The following is a 24,991-nucleotide window of genomic DNA, read 5'->3' on the forward strand; positions in this document are numbered from 1 at the left end:
TGTGTGTTGTGCTGGTATGATTGGATAAGACATGGCAGCGCTGCTGGAGTTTTTAAAAACCTCATTGTCACTGCTGGACTGAGAATAGTCCACCAACCAAAAATATCCAGCCAACAGCGCCCCATGGGCAGCGTCCAGTGTCCCCTGATGAAGGTCTAGAAGATGAGCGACTCAAACAGCAGCAATAGATGAGCAATCGTCTCTGACTTTACATCTACAAGGTGGACCAACTAGGTAGGAGTGTCTAATAGAGTGGACGGTGAGTGGACACGGTGTTTAAAAACTCCAGCAGCACTGCTGTGTCTGATCCACTCATACCAGCACAACACACACTAACACACCATCACCATGTCAGTGTCACTGCAGTGCTGAGAATCATCCACCACCTAAATAATACCTGCTCTGTGGGGGTCCTGTGGGGGTCCTGACCACTGAAGAACAGCATGAAAGCAGGCTAAAAAAGCATGCAGAGAAACAAATGGACTACAGTCAGTAATTGTAGAACTACAGAGTGCTTCTATATGGTAAGTGGAGCTGATAAAATTGATAGTGAGTGTAGAAACAAGGAGGTGGTTTTAATGTTATGGCTGATCAGTATATTTCCCCCATTTTCTCCCAATTTGGTCATTTCTAATTTCCCACTGCAATATCTCTGGCGTCTTTTCACCGACCAGCAGCTCATTCCTACAGAGAGTTTTTAACATGTACAGATACCAAAACATGCTCTCACTACAACTATCTACTTATTTTGTACTACAGGAGCCTGAAGACCCAAACACAAAACAGGAAACACTGTCCATATGGTTACCAGGATTAAGAATCGACTTCATTAATTATTATCATTATAATACTAATATTAATAATATTGTGTAGCTCAGTGGCTCTGTGGGTTGCACTGTCACCTCCCAGCAAGAAGGTCCTGGGTTCGATTCCCAGGCAGAGCGCTCCAGGTCCTTTCTGTGTGGAGTCATGTGTGCATGCTCTCCCCGTGTCCACGTGGGTTTCCTCCAGGTGCTCCGGTTACCTTCCACAGTCCAAACGTTAAAATTCACGTTTAAATTCAATGTGTTGAAATAGAAACTTAGAAAGCGCCCTCTGGTGGCAGTGAATGTTCACTGCAAGCCCTATTTTATCTGTGAGATAAATTGCTACGTGTATTACATTTTCAGCATTTAGCAGACGCTTTTATCCAAAGCGACTTACACAATGAGCAATTGAGGGTTAAGGGCCTTGCTCAGGGACCCAACAGTGGCAACTTGGTGGTGGCGGGGCTTGAACCGGCAACCTTCTGTTTACTAGTCCAGTACCTTAACCACTGAGCTATCACTGTTTGTAAGTTTGTAAGTTTGTAGACTGCTGGTTGTACTGGGACACTTACAGAATTGTTATGTGGAGGGGCATCAAAAGTTTATTGCTGGAGGAGTTCTTTGTTTATTAGGATTTTAACGTCATGTTTTACACTTTGGTTACATTCATGACAGGAACGGTAGTTACTCATTACACAAGATTATATCGAACACAGTCATGGACAACCTAGTGTCTCCAATTCACCTCACTTGCATGTCTTTGGACTGTGGGAGGTAACCGGAGTAAGCCCACCCAGACACAGGGAGAACATTCAAACTCCCACGGTTGATCGAACCCAGGACCTTCTTGCTGTGAGGCGACAGTGAAACCCACTTAGCCACCGTGCTGCCGAGGAGAATGTAATTAGGGTTTCAGCTTAATACTTATTTAGTAAATCTAAAGCGACTTGCAGTACTGTGACAGTATACAGTCTAAGCAATTGAGGGTTAAGGGCCTCGCTCAAGGGCCCAACAGTGGCAGCCTGACAGTGGTGGGGCTTGAACTAGCAACCTTTTGATTATAAGTCCACTATTTTAACCACTAGGCTACAACTGCCCTTCTATTTGTACTACAGAATCCTTAAGACCCAAACAGAAGCTGGAAGCGACATTTAATAATTATAATAATAATAAAATAATAATAATAATAAAAATAAAATAATAATAATAAAATAATAATAATTAAATAATAATAATAATAAAATAATAATAATAAAATAATAATAATTAAATAATAATAATAATAATAAAATAATAATAAAATAATAATAATAAAATAATAATAATAATTCTGTAAGTGTCCCAGTACAACCAGCAGTCTACAAACTTACAAACTTACAAACAGTGATAGCTCAGTGGTTAAGGTACTGGACTAGTAAACAGAAGGTTGCCGGTTCAAGCCCCGCCACCACCAAGTTGCCACTGTTGGGTCCCTGAGCAAGGCCCTTAACCCTCAATTGCTCATTGTGTAAGTCGCTTTGGATAAAAGCGTCTGCTAAATGCTGAAAATGTAAATGTAAATGTAGTGGGTAATTATTAAAGTGCAATTTACTTTACTCTTTAACGCCCTCTGGTGGACAGAAACACTAAAGCAATCCAGAGTGACCTATCTGGATCCGAACAAATATCTTTGGCTCGATGCGACACCTGGTGGCTGGTCTGTGCACTGCAGGCAGCTTCACTCGACCACACGAGTACGTAACTTGTGTTTGCGCGTTTCTGTGTGTGAGTGTGTGTGTGTGTGCGTGCGAGAGAGCGAGCGGGGCGGGGAGGCGACAATCTGCTACCTACCGTGCCGCCCGAACTCAAACTGTAACAGCACCATCGCTTAGCAGCTACACGGAAACGCCAACGCAGGAGCGGCGACATCCCGTCCGTGCAGGTATTTGCGCATTCGGATGTTTGTTTGCGGGATTTTGGGAGGGCTGGTCGCTTTGGCAGCGTGCGTGCTGTGTTTTTTCGAATGCAGATGGTCCGCTGGAAACGTAGTACGTCATTAAAATGGCGCCAAAAGATTAAGTTCGAGGGGCGAGAAAATCCCGTCCTGCGGAAATATTTGCGCCATCGGGGCTCGCTGAGCTCTGGGTGGGGGTTCGTACTCGGACGCTGTGCGGATTCGGGCAGTTATGGAGCGGGCGCAGTGAGCGAGCGGCGGGGATGTTTGTGCGCGTCCTGTGCCAACTCAGATATCATGCCACATCAAACATGTGCAAACACCGGCGCAATGAGTTGCGCACAAACTTTTGCGGTGGACAGACGGCGCAGTAACGCTGCGTTTTGGCTGCATTTGCGCTTCGTGCGCGGGTGTCTGATAGTTGGTTCGAGTCCCGTCTCTCAAATGCGCTTCTTTTGGTATAAACTTGCGCAAAAACGCACATTTCTCAGCGCACTTTATTGTTCTTGTGACATTTTTACCTTTTACATTACTTTTGATTATTTGTTTACCAAACAAGCCCATCTCGAATCCTCATGCGCACCTTTCTGCGCCGTCTTCAACTTAAACCGGGAGTTTATTCTGACGCAAACTGAATTCGCACCTAATCTGAGCGCTGTGCGCAAAACGCGCAGATATTAAATCAATCCAAATAAACCTGGTTGTTTATTATGGTCGGGCATTAGGAGAGGCAGCTATGCTGTGTCAAAGGAGGCGCGGCCTTTCAGGAGCTTCGGTTGCGTTCCAATCCGCAAACTAGGGCACTAAGTAGTATGCAAAACATCCGTTAATGACGCGCTGATTTTGACACGCTGGGTAGTGAGAGTGGACGCGATTTGTGACGCTTCCTTTGCGGTCTGTTTTTATCTCGGGAAGCTGCTGCTCTTAAATAACTCCAATTTGCACCCAATTTTAGTCAGAATGTGAAGGTTTGCGTGTTTTATTTCAAGTTTGACGCACTTTCTGCACATTTTATTACATTTTATGTAGATTATGACCAACTATCACCCGCACATCAGCGCTGACTCGGGCCGCGGGCCAAACCGCACAATATTAGTAAGTCAAATTAGTAACGTCGGCCGATCATTTGCGGTTTTGGAACGCGGCCCGAGTCTCGGTCGGTATTCTGTGTGTTTACATCAGCGCGGCGGCCGCTACGTCACCGTGACGATGACGCTTCTAGAGTCTTTCATCCGCCGACCACGTGACCCAGTCAAAACATCCCCCGCGAAGCCACTGTTACGTAACAACAGTGTGGAATCTTTTGATGTAAACTGTGACGTAACAACAGTGTAGAACCTTTTGATGTAAACTGTGACGTAACAACAAAGTGGAATCTTTTGATGTAAACTGTGACGTAACAACAAAGTGGAATCTTTTGATGTAAACTGTGACGTAACAACAGTGTAGAAACAGTGTTGTTTATTGAGAGGCAGCAGAAGCTGTTCTGATCAAAACACGTAGGATTATTATTATTATTATTATAAGAATTATTAGTAAGTATTATTATTTTGTTTGTTGTTATTACTTTTTATATTATTACTAAATTAAAATCGTTATTACTAATTATTATAGTTATTATTATTGCTTTTATTTGTAATAATAATCATATTATTTTTCTGCTTATTGCTTCTGCTTTTATAATAATAATTATTGCTTTTATTATAACATTATTAATATTTAAGGGTTGTGTGATCATTAGGGATATTGTTTGTTATTATTATTAGAATTATTATTAAGTATTACTATTTTAATATTAGTATTAGTGTTATTGTTTTTATTCTTTATATTATTACTAAATTAAAATGTTATTATTATTAATTATTACTATTACTGTTATTATTATTATTATTGCTTTTATTAGTGATAATCATAGTTTTCTTTTGCTTATTGCTTCTGCTTTTATAATAATTATAATTGCTTTTATTATAAAGTTATTGTTATTATTATTATTTAAGGGTTGTGTGATCATTAGGGATATTGTTTGTTATTATTATTATTATAAGAATTATTAGTAAGTATTACTATTTTCAAATATTAGCGTTAGTGTTACTGTTTGTTTTTATTTGTTATATTATTACTAAATTAAAATAGTTATTAACTAATTATTGCTGTTGTTATTTTGGCTTAGTTTTCCTTTACTTATTGCTTCTGCTTTTATAATAATTATTATTGCTTTCATCAGAACATTATTGTTGTTATTATTATTATTATAATAGAGAATTATTAGTAAGTATTACTATTTTAAAATATTATTATTAGTGTTATTGTTTGTTGTTTTTACTTTTTATATTATTACTAAATTATAATCGTTATTACTAATTATTATTGTTATTATTATTGCATTATTATTTTTATTATTATTTAAGGGTTAGGGATCATTAGGGATATTGTTTGTTATTATTATTATTATTTTTATAAGAATTATTGTTAAGTATTACTATTGAAAATATTAGTTGTTGTTTGTTATTATTATTATTATTATTATTATAAGAATTATTATTAAGTATTACTATTTAAAATATTAGTTGTTTATTACTAAATTAAAATTATTATTACAAAGTATTACTATTGCTGTTATTATTGTTGTTGCTTTTATTAGTAATAATAATCATAGTATTCTTTTACTTAATGTTTCTGCTTTTATAATAATTATTGCTTTTATTATAACATTATTATTATTATTATTATTTTAGTGTTTTGTGCAATTAGTGTTACTGTTTATGTTATTATTTTATATGATTTGAAATTATTATTGATATCATTGTTTTTGTTAATATTATTTATAATTAGTGCTTTTTTAATGTAGGATTAGTTGTTTTTTTTGAGACTTGAGACTTTTGATGTGAACTGTGACGTCACTGCTCAGTTCTGTAAACTTTTCTGCAACATCAAATATTAACTAATATTAAATTATTAAGGGGGTGCAGAAGCTGGGCTGATCAAAAACGTGTAGGATTATTATTAATATTATTGTTATTAAGTATTATTATTACTATAAGTTTTATTGCTATTGTTTTTCTTATTACTATTTTATTATAAGTATTATTATTAAATATTGCTATTAATACTTGCATAAGTGTTATTGTTTAATATGTTTTATATTATTACTAAATCAAAATTATTGCTATTGTTATTACTAGTTATTACTGTTGTTGGTTTCATAGTTATTGCTTTTATCAGCAGTAATAATCATAGTACTAATTTACTTATTACTTCTGTTATTAGAACTGCTTTTATGATGATTATTATTGTTGCTTTTATTGTAACATTAAGATTATTATTATTTTAGTGTTATTATTAGTGTTATCATTTTATATGATTCTAATCATTATTACTATTATTGTTTGTGCCTTTATTAATACGTTTATTAATAGTATTAGTTGTACATAAATTGTAACCCACTGTATGTGAGCTCTGCATACAAAACTGATAGAAGGACATCAGGGATTGTGTTTACTATGAATGTATTTTAACTGATCACGTCTTTCTTTCTCTAACTGATGAACTTTGTACTTTTATGGCAGCCCATCTTTTGCTCTGTACACACCTCCCTGTACCCTTGTTTTGAATTGCCCACAGGACCATGGCATCTTTATTAGGAACACACACCCTGGTAACAGTTAGAGACTAGAGCTACTTTCCTATGGAGCGCTGTTCTCCTATGGCATTGGCTCTGATGTATTGTATTTAAAATCCCAACAACATTGCTGCACCTGATGTTCATCAATGGGATTATCAGTTTTGATCAATGGGGGTATGTTAAAGTGTGCAGAGCAACAGATGGGCTACAGTCAGTAATTGTATAAGCACAATGTTCATCTGTATAATAATGCGATGTGTTTAGTATTGCCCGGTATAGCTGATGCCATGTGTGCATTGAGTTTAGTATTGCCCGGTATAGCTGATGCCATGTGTGCATTGAGTTTAGTATTGCCCGGTATAGCTGATGCCATGTGTGCATTGAGTTTAGTATTGCCCGGTATAGCTGATGCCATGTGTGCATTGAGTTTAGTATTGCCCGGTATAGCTGATGCCATGTGTGCATTGAGTTTAGTATTGCCCGGTATAGCTGATGCCATGTGTGCATTGTGTTTAGTATTACCCGGTATAGCTGATGCCATGTGTGCATTGTGTTTAGTATTACCCGGTATAGCTGATGCCATGTGTGCATTGTGTTTAGTATTACCCGGTATAGCTGATGCCATGTGTGCATTGTGTTTAGTATTACCCGGTATAGCTGATGCCATGTGTGCATTGTGTTTAGTATTACCCGGTATAGCTGATGCCATGTGTGCATTGTGTTTAGTATTACCCGGTATAGCTGATGCCATGTGTGCATTGTGTTTAGTATTGCCCGGTATAGCTGATGCCATGTGTGCATTGTGTTTAGTATTACCCGGTATAGCTGATGCCATGTGTGCATTGTGTTTAGTTTTGCCCGGTATAACTGATGCCATGTGTGCATTGTGTTTAGTATTACCCGGTATAGCTGATGCCATGTGTGCATTGTGTTTAGTATTACCCGGTATAGCTGATGCCATGTGTGCATTGTGTTTAGTATTACCCGGTATAGCTGATGCCATGTGTGCATTGAGTTGGTTTAAACTGAAACTGTACACTTCATGTTCTTGGTCATTCCTATAGCGAAACTGCTAGACTGACGAGGCTTTCGGAGACGGCGTCTGCTGACCATGAAGCGAAGCCGCGTTCCCAGCACCAGCGAGGAGTCCGATAATGGAAGTAAGCGCTTTCTGTTTTCTCTTTCTCCTTCTGTATCCTTTATTATGTTCTCCACTCATCGTTCTGATGGAGAATGTGCTGCTTACACTTCACACTGTGGTTTGTGGCTTCGTTATGATAAAAAGAGAGTCCGAGACTTCAGCTAGAGGAGGTATCCACCTCAACGGGCAGACAGGTGGAGAGAGGGGTCAGGCAGAGATTTTGGAAGTTCACCGAGGTTCTGCCAGGTCAGACAAGTCGAGGGATAAAGATAAAACCTGACGATGATCCCAGAACTGCCTCTTTTCTCTGAGTAATCATGCTTGTTCATGCTGCCACGTTGATTCTTGGGATCTGAGTTTGTCCCACTCCGCTTCTTGTAAAAGTCTCAAACATCATTGGTTCAGGTTTTTGTGTCTTATTAATGGGAAATTTAAAAGAAAAGAACTGGATTTGGGTCAGTTTTGCTTGACATTACTGGTATCACAGATGCCAGTTAGAGACCAGGTATTTATTATTATTATTTCCCGTATATTATATTCCGTGAGCAGGCCATTGGAGTAAATTATGGCACCAGTGTGATCGAATAAACGCAGCCTGACTCATCGCAAGGTTGGACGACTTCACTATAAATCAAGAGCAGTATTATTACATTATGCTCTTTATTTAGCGTCCAGTCCAATGTAGTGATTTGCCTGTGCAAATTTACCTCTGCGCACTTCTACGTGACTTTTTCCTGTATGGAAATTGCTAAACTGTACTGGACTAGAACCATATCTGGTCTCCCATAGCTCTGAGATCGTGACTAAGCTCATTTATTCAGTAAGCGACCGTAACTGTGCGAGGTGGGTGAAGATCGATATATCGATCCGTATCGCTGAGGTGAGGTAAGAATGTTCCACGGCTTCATATCTTACTGTATTTTGCTAATCTAAGTCAGTACCTGCTTTTTGGCTCTAAAGCTCTGTCAGACTCTGTCTATACACATGAAATTTACCCTCTTTCGCTTCTTCACATCAGTCTGGTAAAAAAGCAAACTGAATCACTGAGTAACAACAAGTCAGAAACGACTCCTTTCAAAGAGTCGAATCAGGTAGCGGTGGTCTTATCTATGGGAAAGATTCATTCGTTTGGTTCAATCTATTCATGGTGTCGTGTGTAAACGGCTCCATGAATCTGTACGCTTTTGATTAGGGATGTAACGATACACTCTACCCATGATGCGATGCGATTCACAATACTGGGTTCACGATACGAAGTTTCCTTTTATTTATCTAAATAATGAATGCCCTTTTATTTCTGAGGTAGGTACAAACTGTGCAAAACAATTTTGAATTAAGCCCAATTTGGCTGAAAAACCCAGAATCTGGCAACCAGGTGTATAGCGCCAGTGACGTCAACCAGGCGAGGTGAATAGCGCCAGCGCCCTCTGCTGTTTAAAGTGAATATCGATTCATTTTACATGAATTACCGATTCGAATCGTGACACATGCGCACCGATTTAAATAGTGTTTTATTAGTTCTATTGCTGACAAGATCACTGTGTGTTGAATTGAAACTCTTAACATCAGCATTGCTGGAGTTTTTCTACCTGCTCGTTTATGGCTGTGTTTCATTTCTCTGCTTTTTTTTACAGGCAATTGCACGTCGTGGTCTCAGATGTCAAACTCCCATCACAGGAGACAGGATGGGAAGAGACCCTCCGAGGTAAAAACAACCTTCTCATGCGTCTCGCCTTATCAGCGCTCTCGATTCCGGCAAATTTAATCTCTTTAACCGAGTTAGATCTACTCCGGAGCGCTCGGCTCGCAGACTGTGTGATTTATTGTTAATAAACTGACTGGCACTGGAGCATTAAAAGAATGAAATGAAAATGATAATATGCTTATTTTTAATCTCAGTTCTCTCAAGTAATCAAAGCAGTTTCGGTATCGCACCCTTCGTCCACTCTCTATAATTTCATGTAACAGTAGTATCTGTACACCGATCAGGCATAACATTATGACCACCTTCCTAATATTGTGTTTGTCCACCTTTTGCTGCCAAAACAGCCCCGACCCGTCGAGGCATGGACTCCACTAGACCCCTGAAGTTGTGCTGTGGTACCTGGCACCAAGATGTAAGCAGCAGATCCTTTAACTCCTGTAAGTTGTGAGGTGGGGCCTCTATGGATCGGACACGTTTGTCCAGCACGTCCCACAGATGCTCGATTTGATTGAGATCGGGGGAATTTGGAGGCCAAGTCAACACCTCAAACTGGTTGTTGTGCTCCTCAAACAGTTCCTGAACCGTTTTTGCTTTGTGGCAGGGCGCATCATCCCGCTGCCTTTGCTCCCCACGTGCATCAGTGAGCCTTGGCCGCCCATGATCCTGTCGCCGGTTTACCACTGTTCCTTCCTTGGACCACTTTTGATAGATACTGACCACTGCAGCCCGGGAACACCCCACAAGAGCTGCAGTTTTGGAGATGCTCTGACCCGGTCGTTTAGCATCACAGTTTGGCGCTTGTCAAATTTGCTCGAATCCTCACGCTCGCCCATTTTTCCTGCTTCTGACATCAACTTTGAGGATAAAATGTTCACTTGCTGCGTAACGTATCCCCCCCACTAACAGGTGCCGTAATGAAGAGATAACCAGTGTTATTCACTTCACCTGTCAGTGGTCATAATGTTATGCCTGCTCGGTGTATATAATAATTAATCAGACAACCTCACAAACCTCTGATTGTTACTTTGCATGACAAAACAGCCACTCATATATTTTTCGACCCACAGGTGTTCAGGACCGATCTCATCACGGCGATGAAGCTCCACGACTCGTACCAGCTGAACACCGAGGACTATTACGTGCTTTCGGACCCCTGGAGGCAGGAGTGGGAAAAGGGGGTTCAGGTTCCGGTGAGCCCCGAGTCCATCCCCAAACCCTCGGTCCGGTACGTCCAGGCGAATCATTTCAATCAGTCTCACTTTATACAGGATTATCTGTGCCAGATATCATGAATAAAACCAAACAGCCAAATCGCTGCATAAACAACAGGGTAGAATTATTCATGGGTACATTAGAGCCAGATGTTGTTTTGCACTTTTAGCTCCCAGTTATTTTTCAGGTCTTGATTTATTCCCTCTGTTATTTTTTTGTCTCGTAGCGTCGTGGCGGAAAAATCGTCCGCTTTGCTGTTCACACGTCCCAAGAAGCTGATTCGCTCCTGGGGTCCGGAGGCGACCGTGTTGGGATACGTTGGTATCGGGACCCTGGCTGAAGGGACGTGCCGTTACGACCTGAACGAGGAAGATGTGGCGTGGCTGGACGTGGCCAATAAGGAGTTCGGTCAGATGGGTGAGTCTTGATGTATTTATAGGCGTGGTCAGATGGAAGACCACACCCACATAGTCCGGTCATCCCACCCTAGCAGACACGGCGGCCAATTATTGTCTCTAGCAGGCACTGCCAATTGTGCCCGCTAGATAGCGCCCAGTCGACCGGTGGCAGAGCTGAGCCGAGATCTTCGAGAGCCGAGATTCGCCACCTGGACGCCACCTGCTAAAATAACATTTGCCCGGATGACCATAAGTCATTTAAGCACCAGCAAGAAGCAGGTTAGCTGTAAATTTGAGATTACTGGTACGTGCGTGACACTGTCCACAGTCAAGTGAGCTTTACAGCATGGGCTGGATTAAAGTCTGCCGCACAAGAACCCTCAGCTCACGTCTGTAGAAGCAGTAGCAGGGTCTTCATATTTTGCACAGCAGCCTCTGGTGATGGAAAGCATGCTTGACTGTGGACAGTGACACTCCAGTTCAGGGTTTTTCAAACCCTGGGTCGTGACCTTTGGTAATAATAATAATAATAATAATAATTAAATAAACGAATTTTAACAACCACTTAAAAAAATTACTTGCCCATGAACGCCCCCTTGTGGAGGCTTTACGTTAAACCTTGTAATCCACAGTGGGACCAGATTTCGTGTACATAGCTCTCACACCGGCCCTGTTCATACAGACACAGAAAAGTGTGTGTTTCAATCATTCAGCCCCAGAACAAGAATAATCATGACAGGCCTTAATACATGATGCGTTTTATTTCTCAGGCATGCAGCTGCTGGACGAGGACACCATGGAGCGCCTCATGGAGGAGTTCGAGCGGCGTTGCTACGACAACATGAGCCACGCCATGGAGACCGAGGAGGGGCTCGGGATCGAGTACGACGAGGACGTGGTGTGTGACGTGTGCCAGTCGCCGGACGGAGAGGACGGCAACGAGATGGTGTTCTGTGACAAGTGCAACATATGCGTGCATCAGGTGTGTAGTAGCTAGACCTGAACATCTGTAAAAATGTAAGGGCAGCTGTAGCCTAGTGGTTAAGGTACTGGTCCAGTAATCAGAAGGTTGCCAGTTCAAGCCTCATCACTGCCAGGTTGCCATTGTTGGGCCCTTGAGCAAGGCCCTTAACCTTCAATTGCTTAGATTGTATACTGTCACAACTGTAAGTCGCTTTGGATAAAAAAGCGTCTGCTAAATGCCGAAAATGTAAATGTAAAAAAATCCCCAGCTGCCCTAAAACAATAAGTTTATCTGGTTACTTCACTCAGTTACAGGCAAAACTAACTGACCCCGAACAGCCGGGCACTCCACAGAGTCGGGCGTGTCTGTGAGAGGGGAGGTAGAATAGGTTTCCTTCGCTGCAATAATGACTCTCGCTGTCTTATCAAAGAATTGGCATAGACGCACGCCCAGGTGGCGCAGCGGGATATTCTGGGTGTCTGCTAGGGCAGGATGACCGGACCGAGTGGAGTGGGTGGGGTCTTCAAACGATGTGTAAGGACCCTGGATAGCGGATAGATAGCCGCCTGTGCAGAAAGCATGGGTGAAAAGAAGGGGTCCGCTAAGGACTGCGCACAGGTCGGGGGAGGCGTGAGCAGCAATATACCCTCCTCGAATGCAATCGGGGATCCACCAGCATCGGAAGAACAAATTGACTACGATAAAATCGGAAGAAAAGGGGAGAAAATGCATCAATAAATAGAAAATTTAGCAGATTAGTTTTTGTATTAAGACACTTGGCAAATCCACCGCTGGTTGGATTAAAGAAGCAGGAGGGTGGGTGCTTGTCTGCAGCCTTCCTTAGCATGTGTGGAAGTGGTACGAGCAGCGGAGGACAGAAAATTGGAACAGAAAATGCTAAATTGTGCTTTCCAGACCTTTATTTAATGGACAAGTGCAGGACTTGGTTATGAGGATAAATGTACAGAAGAGGGGACCAAGGAATAATTTCAAGGATGTAAATGTTATTTTCACTACTGCAGCAAATAAAAAATAATATGATAAGGTGCTTATATTTAAGGCAATTCAAGCTATTTATCCTTCGTCCTGGATGCAAAACTACACGACACCCCCCATACAGCCGGTCGTTTAAGTATGTAAATTTAAACGTGACTTTTTACTGCCTAATTCGACTCCAGCTTTGAAGAAGCGCGTGCAGTTATTTCAGTTTGAGCCTGGAGGTTTTTCTGAAAGGCTAGTTTTGCTTAGCCAACTAAAATATTTGCCAGAGAAAACGTAACCAGCCGGGTCGAGGATGCCTGTGAGCAGAATGACTGTAAAAAAGCGGAATGGATTTCATACAGGTGACACATTCGGACAGAATTTGCAACATGATAGTAGATTGACGGTTGTTGTTAAATTTTGTTGAACAGTATAATGCCCTGCACTGGAGGTCCGGGGAGGGAAGTGCCTGGGTGACTTCATGCCAGAGTCCAGGGTGTGTGTGTATGACATTGTGCCAACCATATGCTAGTAAAGGAGCTGAGATTTACTCTACGGACACAGAGCACAGACTCCTGACCTTAATACCACTCAACAGCTTTGGAATGAACTGGAACATCAACTGATGCTTTCTTGACCAACATCAGTGCCCAGCCACACAAACACTCTTTTGTCTGAATGGGCACAAATGAAGCACACATACTTCAAAGTCTTTTCAGAAGAGTGTCTGAAAAGATCACATTGATGTCACTGTATTTTAATAGGATTTGTTTTTAACATGGGACGTCCAACAAGCTCATGTGTGTAGTTGTGCAGCATGTTGTGTAGCATGTTGTGTAGTTGTGTAGCATGTTGTTTAGTTGTGTAGCATGTTGTTTAGTTGTGTAGCATGTTGTGTAGTTGTGTATTATGTTTAGTTTTGTAGCACGTGTAATGTTGTGTAGTTGTGCAGCATGTTTTGTAGTTGTGTAGCTTGTTTAGTTGTGTAGCATGTTGTGTAGTATGTTGTTTAGTTTTGTAGCATGTGTAGTATGTCGTTTAGTTTTGTGGCTTGTTGTGTAGTATGTTTAGTTTTGTGGCATGTTGTGTAGTATGTTTAGTTTTGTAGCACGTGTAACGTTGTGTAGCTTGTTGTGTAGTTGTGTAGCATGTTGTTTAGTTGTGTAACATATTGTTTAGTTTTGTAGCATGTTGTGTAGTATGTTGTTTAGTTGTGTAACATATTGTTTAGTTTTGTAGCATGTTGTGTAGTATGTTGTTTAGTTGTGTAACATATTGTTTAGTTTTGTAGCATGTTGTGTAGTATGTTGTGCAGTCCAACAGAGCCCTGATGCTAATATCTGACCATATAAAACACAAGGCCGCACTGTGTGACTGTTCATCTGTACACCTGTATTGAATGTACTGCTGGTTTAACCCATGTTGTGTAGTCGTGTAACATGTGTTCTGTGTGTAACATGTTGTGTAGTCGTGTAACATGTGTTCTGTGTGTAACATGTTGTGTAGTCGTGTAACATGTGTTCTGTGTGTAACATGTTGTGTAGTCGTGTAACATGTGTTCTGTATTGAATGTACTGCTGGTTTAACTCATGTTGTTTCTCTCTTGTAGGCCTGTTATGGCATCCTGAAGGTCCCGGAAGGCAGCTGGCTGTGTCGGACATGCGCCCTTGGAATCTCCCCGAAATGCCAGCTTTGCCCGAAGAAGGGTGGAGCTATGAAACCCACTCGCAGTGGCAGCAAGTGGGTCCACGTCAGCTGTGCCCTCTGGATACCAGAGGTATGAATACAACAAATACAATATGCTGAACTGTTAAACTGATCTGTGATGAATAAAAGACGTTCTACATGTACCACAAATCTCCACGGTCACATTTCTGCGTCCAGATGCATCAAACCTAGTGCTACGTGTACCGATCAAACCTTTTATTTCTTCTCGTTTGCATTCCAGGTGAGCATAGGTAACCCAGAGAAGATGGAGCCCATAACGAGCGTGTCTCAAATCCCCAATAACAGATGGGCTCTGATCTGCTGCCTCTGTAAAGAGAAGACAGGAGCCTGCATACAGGTAAAAATCTAAGTATTTAGTTACAAATAATGTGGAAGTGGAGAGACAGAACTAGAAACAGTAAGGCACTCTGTGGCAGAACCAGTTAGTTGGGTACATTATTGGGTCACGGATGGCAGGAGCTTCAGTCCCGCAGGACTGCTTAACTTGCAGTTATGTAATGAAAAGAGTCATGTTTTTTATACTCCCAACTTGAGTGATTGCACGTGTGGCATACACCAAGAGAATGGTACAGACCTGAATGCTTGACCCCAGTAGTGAGGGTGTCTGGTGGCTCTGATATGCTGAGGCATTGTTTGGGGTCCCTTGTTTCTTTAGATTAATATTAATAACCTGTCAATGTTACATCAATATTGGGGAATATTCCTACTCTGAGGAGAGAATCATGTTATTACCAGTATGTTATGTGACTTGTCGGTCACTCTGTCTCATCCCAGTTGAACTTAAACTGGGAGATTTGTTAGTACAAGCCGTACCATCATTAAAACACCAGTTGTTGGTGTATTTTTGGGGACTGGTGTTCTGTACCACCAGTACAGTATTTTAATGTCATTTATTTCCTTTCTCCCACAGTGCTCAGCCAAGAGCTGCCGCGTGGCGTTCCACGTGACCTGCGGCCTCCATTACGGCCTGAAGATGAACACCATCCTGACCGAAGAGGACGAGGTCAAGTTCAAATCCTACTGCCCCACGCACTCGGGCATGGACTGGGACGAGCAGAGAGGCGGCGTGCGCGAGAGCGTCCGGGGCCGAGGCAAAGGCAAAGGAACGGACGGAGCGGGACTCAGCGAGCGGAAGCTCCGCGTGCAGCAGCTGGAGGACGAGTTTTACCGCTTCGTCGACGTGGAGGACGTAGCCAAACAGCTGCACCTGCCGCCGGAGAACGTGGACTTCCTGTTTCAGTACTGGAAGCTGAAACGCAAAACGAACTTCAACCAGCCGCTCATCACGCCCAAGCGAGAGGAGGAAGAGAGCCTGGCCCGACGCGAACAGGAAGTGCTACTGCGAAGGCTCCGGCTGTTTACCCACCTGCGCCAAGACCTGGAGAGGGTAGGTAGTAGCCCGTCCAACTCCCCGTTCCTAACCCTAGTCAGGATGCAGAGGAATCACCTGCACATGGAGAAGGATCCAGGGAAAGTTCAGGGCTGGAAGAAGAACTATTTTTCCTAGTTATTCCACTATAGCAGGTAGTGTTGGTGTTGCGAAGCCATGGAGTCTTGGGTTTAATCCAAGTATCCGGTGTGAAAATCGACTGAACAGTGTGGGATGTTTCCCAATGTGTCCTTCCTTCCTTCCTTCCTTCCTTCCTTCCTTCCTTCCTTCCTTCCTTCCTTCCTTCCTTCCTTCCTTCCTTCCTTCCTTCCTTCCTTCCTTCCTTCCTTCCTTCTCTCTTAATTTTCCTTCCTGACTTTCATCCTTCCCACCCTCCTTTCGACTTCGTTGCTGACTTCTCTTCTTCCTGACGTTCTTTCTTTCTTCCAGTTTCTCTCCTGACTTGATTATTTCCTGACTTCTTTTCCTTCTTCCAACCTTCTCTGGTTTTCTTCCTGTCTTTCTTACTTCTTAACTTCTTTCCTTCCGACTTCATTTCTGACTTCTCTCCTTCCTGATGCTCTTTCTTTCTTTCTTTCTTTCTTTCTTTCTTTCTTTCTTTCTTTCTTTCTTTCTTTCTTTCTTTCTTTCTTTCTTTCTTTCTTTCTTTCTTTCTTTCTTTCTTTCCTTCCTTCCTTCCTTCCTTCCTTCCTTCCTTCCTTCCTTCCTTCCTTCCTTCCTTCCTTCCTTCCTTCCTTCCTTCCTTCCTTCCTTCCTTCCTTCCTTCCTTCCTTCCTTCCTTCCTTCCTTCCTTCCTTCATTACTTTCTTTTTCTCTCCTTCCTGATCCTTTCTTTCTTCCAACTTCCTTCCCATTTCTTTCCTTACTTCCTTCTGTCTTTTTTGACTTACTTCCTTTTTTATTTCCTCATTTCTATCCTTTTCCTCTTTCCTTCAGACCTCCTTCCTTTCTGTGTTCCTTTTTTCCTCACTGTCTTCTTTCCTTCCTGACGTCCTTTCTTTCTTCCAACTTCTTGTTTCCTTCCTGACTTTCTTACTTCCTGCCTTCTTTCTGTCCCGATTTCCTGACTCCTTTCCTTTCTTCCTTCCTAACATCATGACTTCCCCCCTGACTTTCTGACTGACTTCTTCTCCTCCCGATGTCCTTTCTTTCTTCCAGCTTCCTTCTTTCCAGTTTCTTTTTCTGACTTCATTACTTCCAGACTTCTGACTCTCCTGACTTCTTTCCTTTTTTACTTTATTCAATTTCTAACTGACTGTTTTAATGTTCTGTTTTACAAATAACAAGCACAAAAACGTTCACAGCACCAAAGATGTGGTGGTTTTTCATTCCAAAAACATGCCAGTAAGTAGATTTGGCTCTGGGTGTGAGTGACTGTGAATGAGATTGTCCCGACCAGTGTCCTTTATTTTTAATGAGTTGTCTGTAGTGCCCACAGAGATCCACCACTGGACTGGATTTTCAAACGTGTTTTTTTTATTTTTATTTTACTAGAGTTAGCAAAACCCCCTAATCCTGCTGACAGACACTGTAATGTGGGTTCATTCCAAACTGCAGACTGCTGCACACCACTGTGTGATAGATGCTCTCGTCAGCAATATCAGGCTCAGAACTAATTACAGTCGGAACTTTCTGGAGGATCGTTGCCAAATACAAAATTCACCTTTTTATGTTATGAGGAGTTGTAAAAGATAAAATCTCACCACGGCGGGACAGAGCTTCAGGCTGTCGTCAGTCATGACATGCTCGGTTGCGAAACTACAGGCACATCTATAGGGAGTTTTAATTACAGCACAGAGGTACAAACTACAAGAGGGGATTGCAGAATTCCTGGAGGCTCGCCCCAAAAAGCTTTATGGCTTTCTATATGACGTTTATTCCTGTGTGTTAATTAATAGCTCCAGGGATCACAAGCTTTACCTTAAGGACATGCGCGACCCCTGACACACACACTTTAGTACTTTAAGCTTTTTATTGCTATACGTTAGTGTACTTGTGTGGCCGCTGACCCCAGAACCTCCTGGACGGCACGTGTTCTTATTTGTCTTTGAATATTTATAGTAATTAAAGCATATTTTTATATGGGCTTTTTTTATATGGCTTTAGATAATTTTGTGTGTGTGTGTGTGTGTGTGTGTGATTATAGGTGCGGAATCTAACCTACATGGTGACCCGGAGAGAGAAGATCAAGCGTTCGGTGTGTCGGGTGCAGGAGCAGATATTCCACCACCACGTCAGGCTGCTGGAGCAGAGTCGACACTCCGGTGAGCCTCTATACCGCACCAGAGGGTGCAATCAATATGATCAGATACATAGCATATGACCAAAAGTATGTGGACACACCTCAGTCCAGGTATTTAAGCCACACTTATTGCAGAATGCTGACCTCAACCCTGTTAAACGTATTGAAGATGGTCCAGTATCAGGGCCTGGTCTCATGTGCTCTTTTGAGTTAATGGGAGGGAGGTGTTGACCCATGGTTTTGGAAGGGAATGTCCATCAAGCAAATGGTCAGGTGTCCACATACTTATATAACGATCAGCCATAACATTAAAACCACCTCCTTGTTTCTACACTCACTGTCCATTTTATCAGCTCCACTTACCATATAGGAGCACTTTGTAGTTCTACAATTACTGACTGTAGTCCATCTGTTTCTCTGCATGCTTTTTTTGCCCCCTCATGCTGTTCTTCAGTAACACTGCAGTGACACTGACATGGTGGTGGTGTGTTAGTGTGTGTTGTGCTGGTATGAGTGGATCAGACACAGCAGCGCTGCTGGAGTTTTTAAATACCGTGTCCACTCACTGTCCACTCTATCAGACACTCCTACCTAGTTGGTCCACCTTGTAGATGTAAAGTCAGAGACGATCGCTCATCTATTGCTGCTGTTTGAGTCGGTCATCTTCTAGACCTTCATCAGTGGTCACAGGATGCTGCCCACGGGGCGCTGTTGGCTGGATGTTTTTGGTTGGTGGACGATTCTCAGTCCAGCAGTGACAGTGAGGTGTTTGAAAACTCCAGCAGCGCTGCTGTGTCTGATCCACTCATACCAGCACAACACACACTAACACTGCTCTGTGGTGGTCCTGTGGGGGTCCTGACCATTGAAGAACATCATGAAAGGGGGCTAACAAAGCATGCAGAGAAACAGATGGACTACAGTCAGTAATTGTAGAACTACAAAGTGCTTCTATATGTAAGTGGAGCTGATAAAATGGACAGTGAGTGTAGAAACAAGGAGGTGGTTTTAATGTTATGGCTGATCGGATCCTGTACAACTTGTGGAAGAATACGCTGCTCTAGTGTGTTTCTCCTAGTAATCATGACCGCCCACAACCCTTTAACCCTCTCAGGCTACACCCCAGGACACTTAAAGTGGTCGACTAAAATAATAACTCATATTAAATTAACGTTATATATATAAATATATATATTTTAATTCTCTTTTACCATCCTTCTCACTTCCTTCCTCTGTATATTTGCATTCAAGGCATATCTTCCACCAGGCAACTGGAGGAGGCCATGTTCTATTTCCGGGGCGCGCCCTCGTCATCCACCGCCCCCCAGCCCCTGAGAGGTCACACGGGCCAGAACAGCGCCACCGAGCTCTCCCAGCGGAAGGGTGCCCCGCACTACGGCGGCCCCAGACGAGGCCAGACCGAAGGTGACGACTCTTCATCCATCCTGGCCAAGTTGTCCGGTTCGGAGGGGGTCCCGAACATCAGCTGCGGCGAGCGCGAAAGCTTAGAAAATCAGACGGAACGGCCCGCGGGGGAGCGCAGGAAACAGAGGAGGAGGAGCCGGGTGTGGGTGCACCTCCCGGAAAAACACAGCCCGGGGGCGAAATTCACAGACGAGATGGAACAGAACAGCGTGACGGATGATCACGACCGGACGACGGCGCCCGAGGTGAGAGGTTCCGTCACGGTGCAGAACGTGTATAACGGTTCTCTGAGGAGGACGAGCCAGCATCAGGGAAGGATCGTGTCGGAAAAGAACTGGGGGAGCTTCCGCATTCCCAAACGAGGCGATAACAAAGAGCACGAGGATGACGGGAGGGACTTCGGGCATGCTCATCCTGTCGGGTCTTTGGACGAGAGCCACGCCCCAACCTGTCCTTCGGTCAGAACTCGGCTGAGGACCGGCACGGAAAGCCGGGACCTCGGTTCGGAGGTGGATCACAGCCAGTCGGAGCAGAAGAAGAGGTGCCACGCCCAGCGGCTTCGAAGTCACGACCCGGTGGCGCAGCGCTACGGCTCGGAGGTCCTGCGGCGCGGCGTCCTCGCGTCGTAAAACCACGATACGTGGAGTGAAAACTATGTGAAGTTACGTGTCAAATTTTTATTTCCCCCCCTTTTGTGTAATTAATCCAAAATAAAAGCAGCACTTCAGAGAGGAGCTACATGAAGGATTTAATTGAACAATCGTCATTCCAGTCCAAAAACGAACCTGAACCTGAACGTCCACTTACAATTTTATACGCAATAAGCTTATAACAAATAAAAATAAACACACACACACACACACATTTATTGCTGTTTTTTGGAAACGTAAACCCGCACACCGATCCTACATGTAGCTCCTGCGAAGCTTCTGTTAACGGACAGCTATTTATTTTTCTATTTCGTATCTGCTGCTTTTATCATTTTTTCTACTTTGTTAAGTGGCTTTATTTTCCTTCCTCTCGTACGACGAGGTCTTTGATGCCGAACGCTTAGCTTGTAATCGAACTAAGTTCGCGTGATTACGTCTCGATTTCTGTTGCTCACAGCAGTAGTGTTAAACACTGGTCCGAATCAAGTGATGTGTACAATCGTGACTAGCACTTAGTTCAGTGGCTCCCGGCTCCCGGGTCCAGGCCTGGAGACCCCGTGTACCCGATACCCGTTTTCACTTTAGCACACTCTAGTCTTGACTTTAGCCCTGTAGTTAGTAGTTAGGACTGAATATGAAGTACACAGGCTCGGGGAGTGAGAACCACTGGCGTGATAACACACACACACACACACACGCTTTAATACCTTACACCATATAACCAAAAGTATGTGGACACCTGATCATGAAATGAGCTTGTCATCCTATTTCAAAATAGCTAAAACAACAATCCCTCACATATACTCTGCAATAGCAACAAGTGTAGGGGTTTACCTTAGGGGTTGAGCATTTAGACATATAACGTCCTCTTGGAATACCACCTAAACACTTTGCGCTTCAGCAGGCATTCCGACCGAAGCTCCTGCCATCATTGCCCCAATGATCACTGATACAAAATTGAGGTTAAATAGCCCTGTGCTGCATTTTTTTTTTTTATTGGACCAGCTTTAGAGCACAGCCTGTCCCCCTCTTGCACTGTGGACGGGCCACTGTCATCCCAAAAAAACAAAACCATTTCCATCAGAATAGACCTGTTCCCTGACATATACTCAGCAATAGCAACATGTGTAGGGGTTTACTCTATGGGTCAAGCATTCAGACATGTACCGTCCTCTCGGAACACCACCGAGACACTCGGCGCTTGAGCGGGCATTCTGACTTTGTTTGAATAGCTGTATGTCTGTGGGAATTTGTGCCCATTCAATCAAAATAGGGTTTATTGAAGCGGAAGGGCCTTCCCTACTATTTCTGCAAAGCTGAATATATTGTAACATATTATTTCCCTGTTAGCAGTTAGACAGGGTGTCCTAATATTTTTGTGTTTAGTGTATGCTCAGTTCCAATACTGGTATCCCACCTGATCATGAGGAGGCTTCTTACAGGATTTCATTTAAATAGCTGTATGTCTGTGGGAATTTGTGCCCATTCAGTCAAAATAGGGTTTATTGAACCGGAAGGGCCTTCCCTACTGTTTCTGCAAAGCTGGAAGCATATTATTTCCTTATATATTATATATAACCTGTTAGCAATTAGAAAGGGTGTCCTAATATTTTTGTGCACATAGTGTATGCTCTGTTCCAATACTGGTGTCCCAATGCACGCTTGTCGACTCGCACCATATAACCAGAAGTAATTGGACACCTGATTATGAAAAGGTTTCTTACAAGACTTGGTTTGAATGACTGTATGTCTGTGGGAATTTGTGCCTATTCAGTCAAAATAGGGTTTATTTGTATGGTCGGGCAGTAATGGTCAATAAAGCCTCCAAAACTGTCGAGTGGGCTTAGGTCAGGGCTCTGTGTTTCTTTAAATCCAGCTTTTCTTCATGTCTTAATAGAGCTTGAACAGGAGGGGCCTTCCCTAATATTTCTGCAAAGCTGGAAGCGTATAATTTCCTTATATATTATATATAACTGATTTATCACACCTGTTAGCAATTAGCAATCTGTTCCAATACCGGTGTCCCAATGCAAGCTTGTCAACTCGCACCATATAACCAAAAGTATGTGGACACCTGATCATGAAATGAGCTTGTCATCCTATTTCAAAATAGCTAAAGTAACAGCTGTGCTTTTGAAGAGGCTTCTTACAGGACTCCGTTTGAATGGCTGTGCGTCTGTGGGAATTTGTGCCCATTCAGTCAAACAAGGGGTTATTAGTATGGTCGGGCAGTAATGCCTAACAAAGCCTCCAAACCTGTTGAGTGGTTCTGGGGTCAGGGCTTTGTGTTTCGAGCTTTTCTTCACGTATTTATAGAGTTTGAACAGGAAGGGCCTTCCCTAATATTGCTGCACAACTGGAAGTAATATTATTTCCCTGTATATTCTATAGAACTGATTTATTACACCTGTTAGCAATTAGAAAGGGTGTCCTGATATTTTTGTGCATATAGTGTATGCTCTGTTCAACAGCCGTGCTTTTGAGGAGGCTTCTTACAGGACTTGGTTTGAATGGCTGTATGTCTGTGGGAATTTGTGCCCATTCAGTCAAATGAGGATTTATTTGTATGGTTAGGTAGTAATGGTCAAGAAAGCCTCCAAAGTTGTTCAGTGGGCTTAGGTCAGGACAAAGCCGAAAGCGTATTATGTACTTATATATTATATATACCTGATTTATTACACCTGTTAGCAAGTAGAAAGGGTGTCCTGATATTTTTGTGCGTATAGTGTATGCTCTGTTCCAATACTGGTGTCCCAGTGCACGCTTGTCCTCTCGAAAACAGAAAAAGGCAAAAAGATCACGGCGTCGATAACGGCGTTAAAATCAGTATTGGAACGCAGCCTTGGCCTGCCGTATGTGGTGCACGTTTCATCGTTACCCACAAATCTGTATTTATGTACTTATTTATTTCGTTTTTTTTGCTTTTCCTATGTAAAGAGATCGTGGCGCTCTGTTCGTTCGTCGCGGCGTCTTTTTCCTCCTCAGGTAATTCTTTTTTTTGTGCACTTCTGTCCTGCCCCTTACGCCTGGTTCTGTCCTGTAGCAAATCAAGGGAACAGCACTGAAAATGAGTCCCAGTCTGAGAATAGATGTCGTGTCTGATATCTGTTGGGGGGGAAAACTCCTCACATGGCTTTGTTTGTCACGTTTAAGTATATGTATTCTCTTAAACACACAGTGTTTGGTCTAATAATGATAATAATAGTAATAATAATAGTAATAATGATGATAATACATGTATTGATTTAGCTGACACGTTTATTTTCCTGTTCTCTGCTTGTATGCAGGTTCGAACGCTCAGAAGCACTTAGATTAAAATAATCTCACCTTTCACTCAAGATTTCACTTGTGGGTGATGTGTGTTATGAAAGTCTTTCTTTCGTGGCAAGTTGTTTTACTGTGACTGCATGATTAGAGCAGATACTCTGTCCATAAACAACTTTTACTATAAATGTTGTGGGTTTTCTAAAAAAAAACAGGACCAAATCTGCTCACTCACTCACTCACTCACTTTCTTAACCACTTATCCAATCAGGTCACCGGGGGTCACACACACACAAACACACACATACACACACAAACACATACACAGATAAACACACACACAGATAAATACACACACACATTCACTTATAGGGCAATTCAGTGTCTCCAATTAACCTGACTGCATGTTTTGGACTGTGGGAGGAAACCCACACAGACACGTGGAGAACATGCAAACTCCGCACAGAAAGGACCTGGACCGCCCCTTAAACACCTTAAATATGTCCTTTAGCTCATTGTGAGTCCTTGACAAACGTTTGGTCCTCAGGAACTCCAATGATCCATTTTACTTACCTAAAATAATCAAAGTTAGCCTGATTGTCATTCACAAATGGCCCCCCCCCCCCCGATGAGCAGTCGGACTAGCCCAATTTATATGGAAACAGAAGCCACCAGCTGTAGCTGATCATAATCACAATTATATTTATCTTTTATTCATGTGTGTGTTTGGCTCGACAGATTTGGTACTGCTTTAAGAAATCCCACAATAAATCAAAAAAAATTGTAAAATCTGATTTTTTTTTCTCTTTTTTTGGTAAACAGATAGGTACAAGTAAAAGTAAAGTAATGCCTTGACTTCAGCTGGAAATATATTATCCCTCTCCTGTTAAACCCTTTCACTGGCCTTTTTGACTGAGAATCTGCCTACAGTCGTTCTCTAGGTATAATTCTCCTCGAGCACCTTTCCAGGTCATGAAATTAGGCTGAAATGCACCTTCCACCGGGTCAATCAAGTGTCCTCTACCAAACCTGGATCCACGTTGCACTAAAGTTCTCAAAACAAGACTCGTATTGTGTCACGATCGATTTCCTTTTCTGGAAGATTAAGCTTCACTACTTGTCGGTTGCCTTTGGTCAGTACAAATTTGCATTTGCACTTGGATGTTTCCTTTTTTTTTTCGTCGTTGTTGTTTATGCTAATGGCGAGCAGACTTCGGTGAGGTCTCGCGTCGACCACGTGCCTGTGTGGCTTTGGTTAACATGTTGCACTAGAATAGAGCAATGCAGCGCAGCTTGACTATGTTCTCTAAAAAGTTATTTTTCACATACAAAGAGACCTTTTATATGGACATGTGCTGCTGTATTTTTTTGTTATGCATCTATTTTGTGAATAAACCCCTTTGAAATGAAACCGAGAAGCTTGTGGTGTTTTGTCCAGATGAGGGCGCTGTGTTGTAAGTCTCAAATTCTTAGTCTTTCTCAAATTCATTTAAGCTTGTCAAAACTTCGTATTCTTTGCCCGTAGTCTTG

General features: G+C 42.5%; 1 protein-coding gene across 2 annotated transcripts; it reads left to right on the top strand.

Annotated features, from left to right (window-relative positions):
* The first annotated feature begins 414 nt into the window (after positions 1 to 414).
* On the top strand, positions 415 to 24,872 carry jade1 (jade family PHD finger 1). Of its 2 annotated transcripts, none has more exons than XM_063008086.1 (11): positions 415 to 524; positions 7,426 to 7,521; positions 9,137 to 9,207; positions 10,275 to 10,432; positions 10,646 to 10,836; positions 11,588 to 11,799; positions 14,372 to 14,539; positions 14,711 to 14,827; positions 15,401 to 15,877; positions 18,027 to 18,144; positions 19,374 to 24,872. In XM_063008086.1, the coding sequence occupies exons 2-11, from the start codon at positions 7,473 to 7,475 to the stop codon at positions 20,174 to 20,176; spliced, it is 2,364 nt and encodes a 787-aa protein (XP_062864156.1). In that variant the 5' UTR covers positions 415 to 524; positions 7,426 to 7,472; the 3' UTR covers positions 20,177 to 24,872. The 2 variants fall into 2 exon arrangements, with proteins under 2 accessions (XP_062864156.1, XP_062864155.1); XM_063008085.1 differs by lacking the exon at positions 415 to 524 and adding an exon at positions 2,279 to 2,727.
* Positions 24,873 to 24,991: the final 119 nt, after the last annotated feature.

The sequence above is a fragment of the Trichomycterus rosablanca genome, chromosome 13, assembly GCF_030014385.1.
Source record: "Trichomycterus rosablanca isolate fTriRos1 chromosome 13, fTriRos1.hap1, whole genome shotgun sequence".
NCBI classification, from domain to species: Eukaryota; Metazoa; Chordata; class Actinopteri; order Siluriformes; family Trichomycteridae; genus Trichomycterus; species Trichomycterus rosablanca.